The 8,064-nt window shown below is 39.8% G+C and overlaps 1 protein-coding gene across 1 annotated transcript in view; it reads left to right on the top strand.

Moving 5' to 3' along the window:
- The window catches only part of Adgrv1 (adhesion G protein-coupled receptor V1), a 549,406-nt gene that overhangs the window by 85,719 nt on the left and 455,623 nt on the right, over positions 1 to 8,064 (top strand). The window contains exons 25-27 of the mRNA XM_026783832.1: positions 1,539 to 1,668; positions 4,474 to 4,554; positions 5,867 to 6,006. Of these exons, the coding sequence (XP_026639633.1) occupies positions 1,539 to 1,668; positions 4,474 to 4,554; positions 5,867 to 6,006 (351 nt within the window). The remainder of the gene's footprint in view (positions 1 to 1,538; positions 1,669 to 4,473; positions 4,555 to 5,866; positions 6,007 to 8,064) is intronic.

An 8,064-nucleotide genomic window follows, 5' to 3' on the forward strand; every position in this document is an offset into this window, starting at 1 on the left:
GAGGCCCGTTAGGGAATGTGGCTAGTGCCACTGTCCCTGGAAAGAAGCAGATGGGCTCAAGCAGTGCTTCAGAGACAAAAATGGCAGGAGCTGAGGACCAGTGTGTCTCCCAGAGCAAAGAAGGTGTCAAGAATGTTTCCTGACAAGAGTGACTGACTGCCCCAGGATTTAGTGCTATGCAGAGGATTGGATAAAGCATAGTCTAGAACAAAGATAATAAATGTGAACCTCTGACAGAAGTTATACAACACGCTCAGTTGTTAAGTCTGGATATCAGAGACAAGACTCTGGGAGCTGCGTTCATCTATAGTATTAAAAGCCTGGGCTGTGCTTATCTTGTCTAGATGGATTGTCTGGAGAGTTTGATAACAACAGCTGTTAAAAGTCCATCTGGAAAATGCTCAACACTGACAGGGAGCAGCTTGGAAATTAGAAAGGAAAAGAGAGTGTGACGTTAGGAAGCAGCACAGAAGAGCAAGGTCAGAAGTGTTCAGGGTGTAAGACATGGCGTGGTTCCAAGCAGTTTCCAAAGACAGTCAGATGTCAGTCTGTCAGATGTCAGTCTGTCATACTGTGAACTATTCCACCCAATGCCAAAGTGTAGCCCACTAGCTCCATCTGCACTCACTCCATTTGGGTGATTTTAATTGCATGTAACACTTTCGTTTCTGTAAATTTTAATTAAAATTTTGATATGTATTGGTGTTTTGGTTGCATGTATGTCTGTTCACCATGTGCATGCCTGGTGCCCACAGAGGTCAGAAGGCAGCACTGGATCTCCTTGAGCTGAGTTAGGTGGTTGTGAGCTGCCACGTGGCTGCTGGGTCCTTTGGAAGATCTGCTAGTGCTCTTTACTGTTGAGTCCCTACGCTCCTTTTAGAACATCTCCCAAGGAGTCTTACTGGTCTTGGCTGTTTCAGAATCTCAAGCAGAGTTGGTGCCATGCATGCTCTCCATGTTGAATAACTGAGTGAGTGCGTGAATCGGCGCTTCAGCCCCTCACTGAGAGCTCAGATTACTAACAGCTATACGAGGTGAAGTGCAAGCGCTCACACAAACTAACACAACAGTTTAATTGGCTTCCAAATTTATGGCTGTAAACTCAAGAAGAAACTGTTTTTGTCAAATAATTGAAGATTTTTCTTTTGTCAACCTGAAGCAGTTCTGTAAGAATTCGAGGTGTTGGCTGGATTTCTCATTTTCTTTCACTATTTCTTTATGAATAAAAAGTGAATAAGACAGTAACCCATCTACTTATTTAGTTAGAAAATAAGTATTCGTTAGCACTTGAAAATCATCTCGTTGGTGGAGCATTTAATTATCATGTGCACAGTCTTGGGGTCAGTCTCCAGCGTCACAAATAATAATCAAGCACATGTGTTTAGGGTTTGTATTAGGAATTTTCATATCACTTATATGAGTTTCAGTTTTTCCATTTCAAAATTTATGACAATTTGATATATTGTAAACATTTTGCTTTTTCAGTTTTACACAAAGAACAATTGTAACATGATGTATCAATTTCATTTGTATTTCAGAGTGTTGCTGGCACAATAGACTTTCAATCAGGAGAAAGATATAAATATATTTTCATCAACATCACTGATAATTCCATCCCTGAACTGGAAAAATCTTTTAAAGTTGAGTTATTAAACTTGGACGGAGGAGGTAAGACCGGCATTTGCTTGTCTGCCAACCATGATGCTACCAGACAATCCAGTTCAAGGGTTCCTTTGTGTCACTCACAGTACTGGTTCACTCAATGCCAAATTCCTGCTGCGATTCACATTGACTATTCCCAAACTACCAAGCTATTGACCTTCCGTTTGAATTTTCTTAATGGGTACACTAGAGCCATCTCCAGATAGAATGTAGGCATATATCAGCACAGTCCAGAAGATGATTATAGGGAGAACAGGCCTGGGATATCTTACTCTTCATTCTAATGAACACAAAACCAAAGGTCTCAGCAGTTTAAACTCGGCGCACTGGCAACATTTTGTGTTGTAAAATGAAGCTGTTCATGGTAGTTATTCTACTTAGGTGAGCTATGTTTATGTTTATTTTCAGAAATATAAAGAAGATAAACACATTAGTGTTTATCAGGTACTAGTTAGGCCATGATGAAAGATGCATAGTATGTATTTCACTACCTTTGGTCTGGTTAGGCCATGATGGAAGACATGTAGTTTGTATTATACTACCTTTGGTCTGGTTAGGCCATGATGGAAGACACGTAGTTTGTATTACACTACCTTTGGTCTGGTTAGGCCATGATGGAAGACACATAGTATGTATTACACTACCTTTGGTCTGGTTAGGCCATGATGGAAGACACATAGTTTGTATTACACTACCTTTGGTCTGGTTAGGCCGTGATGCAAGACACGTAGTATGTACCTTTGGTACATTTAAGAAAATTTTTTGTGGGCATTTCCTTCCACTACCAAGCCTGGCTTTATCTCATCATTATTAACATCTGCATCATTTAATGAAGAAAATCATAGTATAGGAAGCTTTCGAGCCAAAAGTCTAGGTAGGACAAATACATCAGAATTGTCTTTTTGTATGAATAAGATTGGGGGTAAGTAAGGAAATTTCCCCTTTCTTGTGTTCCTTAACCTAAATGAAGAAAAAGGGCACCAAGCCAGTGCTTGGGAACAGAGGACATACTCAATAAACAGTGCCACGTACCGATGAATGTCTAAAACAGGGGAAAATACACTGGAAAGGTTCATGTAAAAGTACCTCTTTTGTCTAGAGACAAATTCACATTGCCACATCAGCTTTTTAAGCCAGCAGTTTCATTAAGAAAAGATTAACATGCACTATTTAAAGGTGCTGACTGTATCATTTAAGAATATTTAGGCAATAGAAAGAGAACATGTCAGTAACTGTTAGTAGTTTTAGTAATAGCGAATCACAAGGGCTAGTTGTGATGTTGCATACCCTTAATCTGAGCACTTTGGAGACATAGACAGATAGATTGCTGTTTTGGGCCCCAGGACATGTGGAGACTCTCAAAAAATATCATCAAAATTTTGCAGCTCTAGGATCAGTCCCAAGGCTCTGTGCATACCAGGGAAGTGATTGACCACTGACCTGCATTCCATTCCTTGATCATCAAACGTAGCTGGGATAGTTATCACTACAGTGATACTTGAGAGTTTATGTAGAAACATTCCTCAAATATTTAGAATATGCAGTTTGATGTAGGTGGGTCTTCTATCTATCTGTTGCTTTCATTGGTTAATTAATAAAGAAAACTGCTTGGCCTGATAGGGCAGAACTTAGATAGGTGGAGTAGGCAGAACAGAATTCTGGGAGAAAGAAAGCTGAGTCAAGCAGACGCTATAGCTCTCCTCTCCAAGATGGACACGGGTTAAGATCCTTCCCGGTAAGCCACCACCTCGTGGTGCTACACACATTAATAGAAATGGATTAATCAAGATGTGAGAGTTAGCCAATAAGAGGTTAGAGCTAACGGGCCAATCAGCTTATAATTTATGGAGACCTATGTGTGATTTTCTTTGGGGCTAGACAGTTGTGGGGTACCGAGCAGGACCGGGCGGGTGGTACCGGGGTGCCACTCTGTAATAGGAGTGATGGGTTGTATTCCTGGCACCTGGCTGCCCGCATGGCTAGCTTTATACTCAAAATAACAACACACAAACTGTATTCTTTTAAACACTGCCTGGCCCATTAGTTCCAGCCTCTTATTGGAGTATAAGATATATTAGACATGAATGTGTAACTATTTTATACTTATTACACTTCTATATTCTCCAGCATTATATATTTTAGCGTATTGTTTTAAATATGTTTTTTTAAACTTTGCAAGATCTCTGTAAAACCCAGCACATTTTTCAGGTGGGAAAGTTGAGACACCGAGGAAGTGAAGTGTTTTGCTGACTGTTTATTACTGGTATCCCTTATGGACAGGGTTAAAAGAGAAACTTCCAACTGATGATCTAGGACTCTTCCCATAAATTCAGTGTCTAATGGGCCATTACGTTTGAGGATGGTAAATGTGGGGTTTGGATGTGTGGATGGGGAAATGTTCGATGCATCTCCCTCATTTGAATTGGTTGTGATCGGCAAAGTGACCTTCGCTGGCTAGTAAGTCTAAATATATGATTATATACACAAATATTATCAAAAATTTAAAAATGCTATGGATTAAAATTGCAGTGAAGGGTAAAAATTTCCAAATAAAATTATTTAGATCATTGAACATGAAAAATATTAGTTACTAATTAATTATTTGGAGCATTTCCCAAAACTAGAAAGATTTAGTAATTTTATACATGTTACATATCATCATTCAGAGTGACCTATTGTCTGCAGAAGAATGTACATGCTTGCCGGATATTACTGCATTTTCTTCTTTACTTGATACATTTTAAGTGCTCTTCGTTTTCTCCTTGTGTTGCTGTGTGTTGTGTGGGCTGTCTCTGTGTGTCTCTCGTGAAGTGTCTGAACTCTTTAGGATTGATGGCAGTGGTAGTGGAGAAGGGGACATGGATTTCTTCTTCTCGCCTATTCACATGCATGGTAAGCAGCTGTCCCAAAGTCCCTTACTAGTGTTTTTATTTTAGCTTCTCATTTCAAAGACAGCAATACTAACCATGCACTGTCATCTTCGGAAACTAGATAATCTTTTGTGTGTTTTAACTCACTAACCGGGGCAGCAGCTTTATGGAGATTTTTCTCTCAGTGATAGAGGCAAAAACCCCTTCTTGTCTGCTTCTGATGGTCAGGCACCCCTCAGCACATGGGCCCGACAGGGTTTGCTGATTCTGAACGAAGAGAAACTCTGCTTGTATGCCATTATAAACGTGGCTTTGAATGCCTGTAAAGTGATCGATGGAATGTTTGCATTTTCAAGTTAAACCATCCCACTTATTTTCTGTGTAGTAAAAAACGTGAGTCTTCATATGTATTATTTGATCAGAACAGATGGGGAAAATCAGAAATGAAGGGAAAATAAGCTCCTAGCTAATTGCTACTAAACAGAGGTTCCTCTTGAATTCATATACAATTCATATACCCAGATTCATATACAAATGGACCTCAGCTTTTTTCCATAGTTGTTTTCTCATATGTGCAGAGAAGTTTTAGGATAGCTGCCTTGTGAAGATCACACTTCTGTCCCTCAAATATCCCCTTTCCTAGTGTCAGGCTTTACATGTTGGCCCTGGGATGCATGCTACTCCTGCTAACACTCATCAATGTATCAGGATGTATCTGTGACTGTTGCTTTTAGGACTGTCCATTTTCTTGCCTTCAGGCATTAATAGTAATAGTAATAATAACAATAAACATGCTAATTAGGAGCACATTGAATGCATCTTTAGGCTTTAGAGTCTTTGCCACTCTAGGCATGGATTACTTGGGATCTAAGAAAACTCATCTATAGTAATATGAGGAGGCTTAGCGTTAATGCACATAGAAACGAAGGACACTGCATTTACATGCATTAAAGCCCCAGCGAGGCTGCTGGGCCAGCCAGGGAAGAGTCGCTTTGGCTCCTGTTCTTCAGAGGTCAGCATGGTCGTGGGAGACCCTCCTCACAGGGTTTTGTGTGGGAGAATGTGCTTTCAAAGAGAAAGAAAAAGGAAAACAAATTCTCCCTGTTCATCTCCAAGTGCTTAAGCAGCCGTTGCTACCAGAGCAGAGAAGGGTCGTAAAAACACAAGGATGTGTGGCGACCATCTGTGTCCACCTTTCTTTCTAAAACCAATTAGCATGTGCTTCATGAATGGAAAGCCTTTTCATTTTTTCAAATAGTTGTTCATTGGCTTTTATGGTGGTTTGTAAAATACTGATTAACATTTTTTTCTATTTGTGGGATTTGTTCATGCAGCTAGTCTAGGAGTGGCTTCCCAGATTCTGGTAACAATCGCTGCTTCTGACCACGCTCATGGGGTGTTTGAATTCAGCCCCGAGTCACTCTTTGTCAGTGGAACTGAACCAGAGGATGGGTACAGTACTGTAGTATTAAACGTGAGTACGCTCCTAATCTTAAAATGATGTAGTGTACTAGTAAGATTTCTTTCCCCCCTTTTTAATGTATAAGTGGTTAGGGGTGAGCGAGCCTACGGGTAGCAAGAGTGCAGATAGCTAATCAATGATTTAGCATTACTGTGTGGTTGTGTTTCCATGCAAATTCATTTTGTGATTTTGAGGGTTCTTTACCTTTTAGAGAATAAACTGTATTATTTTTGGATTGATGGAGGCAACGTGGAAATAAAATAAAGCAGACAGGCATCTCAGGAAGGAAGCAGAATTGTTCTTTAATCAGAACAACAGAAGGGCCTTGGGGACATGGAAATGAGACCATGAGCATGTGGTATAGAACTCTTGGGGTTTCATAGGAAGGGAGCGGGGGACCTTGGGGATGGAAGAGTCCATCTTCAAGTCTGCTCTCCTGTAGTGTGAAGCGGTAGACAATGCTGTGTTTGGTATACTCAGAGCTTCTCAGTCCACTTGAAGTGTTTGAATCATTACCCTTCGTGGTGGACATTTGCTCCAATTCTCTCTCATGGTTTCTGCATTAGTTCACATAGACTGTGGCAGCAAGCGTTTCAAAATCTCAGTGTCTTAGCACAAGAAACACATTGCTTCTGGGGCCTATTGAGATAGATGACTTAGCAGGCAAAGGCATTTACCATCAGGTCTGACAACCTGAGTTCAAACTTTGAACTTCCATGGAGGTGGGAAAGAGCCGACTCCTGAAAGACATTCTCTGTTCCCTGAACTCTCACTAAGACACCCCCAAACCAGCAAACAGTCAAATAAACGGGGAAGCTACTTTTAGGAGAATTTTTGTTTTTTCCTGGTATACATCCAACCAGGATTGACAAAAGGACTCTGATCCATCAATCACTTTAGGAGTCAAAGATAACTTATCTCCATCAAAGCATGGTTGTGAGTGTTGAGAAGGAAGCAACTTATGTTATTTCTGTAAGTGAACTGCATCACCAAGGGATTCTATGCCACCTCATATAGAAGAAAAGGAAATGCCAAAGATTTGTGAATAGTAAAATTACCACTAATACTTGGTTCTGTGGCTGTTCTTCTGAGTTGTAGCAGGCATTGAGAAGGATTACGTTGCTAACTGACTCAACAGAGCTCAGGGCTCACTCAGCTTCCTCACTTCTCATGTAGCAATGAGGAAAGGTGTGCAAACACATCCTTCTGTACTCCTAAACATGTTTTTTTTATGTGTGAAATAATTGAATAAATCTGCTGTGAAATTAATTAAACAACTTTAGCAAGAACTTAGGACTAAAAATAAGAAAAAGTAGCATACCTCAATAAAATTATTGCCTCATTTTATTTTGAGTTGAAAATAATATTTTAAATACAATTAAAATTATTATTAGGATTAATAAGTTAGGATTTCTTTGGAACAATTTTAAGCTTTTCATTCTTAAAATATTGAAGCATTTCTTCTCAATAACTTTTCTGAAAATGTTACTGATGTACTCTTTACAAGAGAGGCTCCTCCACCTTTTTCAGTAGGTGTAAAGAGTATCTCGTGTGTGCACACAAATAGAACTCATTGTCAGCAACATTTGGTTCATTGTTTATATGTGTTATAAATTCTCAAAAGGCACCAGCTGTGATGTACTTGGGAGTTGAACATTTTATGTCATGTGTGGTTTCTGCCATTCTCTCTCTCTCTCTCTCTCTCTCTCTCTCTCTCTCTCTCTCTCTCTCTCTCTCTCTCTGTGGTTTTTCCGTTTTTTTTCCTGGTAGAGGAATGGTATATTGTTTATATTTTTATTGCTGTGATAAGGCACAATGATCAAAGAAATTTAATAAGGAACCACTTATTTGGGGCTTTTAGTTTTAGAGAGTTAGAGTCTATGACCATTATGGCAGGGAACATGGTAGAAGAAAGGCAGATACAGCTCCAAAGTAATGGTTGAAAGCATGAGAAAGATAATGAGACATGGAAATTAGAGGGGTTTGAAACCGTAGAGCCTGCCCCAGTGACATACCTCCTCAAACAAGACTACACCTAATCTGGCCAAATAATTCTACCAACTGAAGACC

Source organism: Microtus ochrogaster, chromosome 19 (genome assembly GCF_000317375.1).
Source record: "Microtus ochrogaster isolate Prairie Vole_2 chromosome 19, MicOch1.0, whole genome shotgun sequence".
NCBI lineage: Eukaryota > Metazoa > Chordata > Mammalia > Rodentia > Cricetidae > Microtus > Microtus ochrogaster.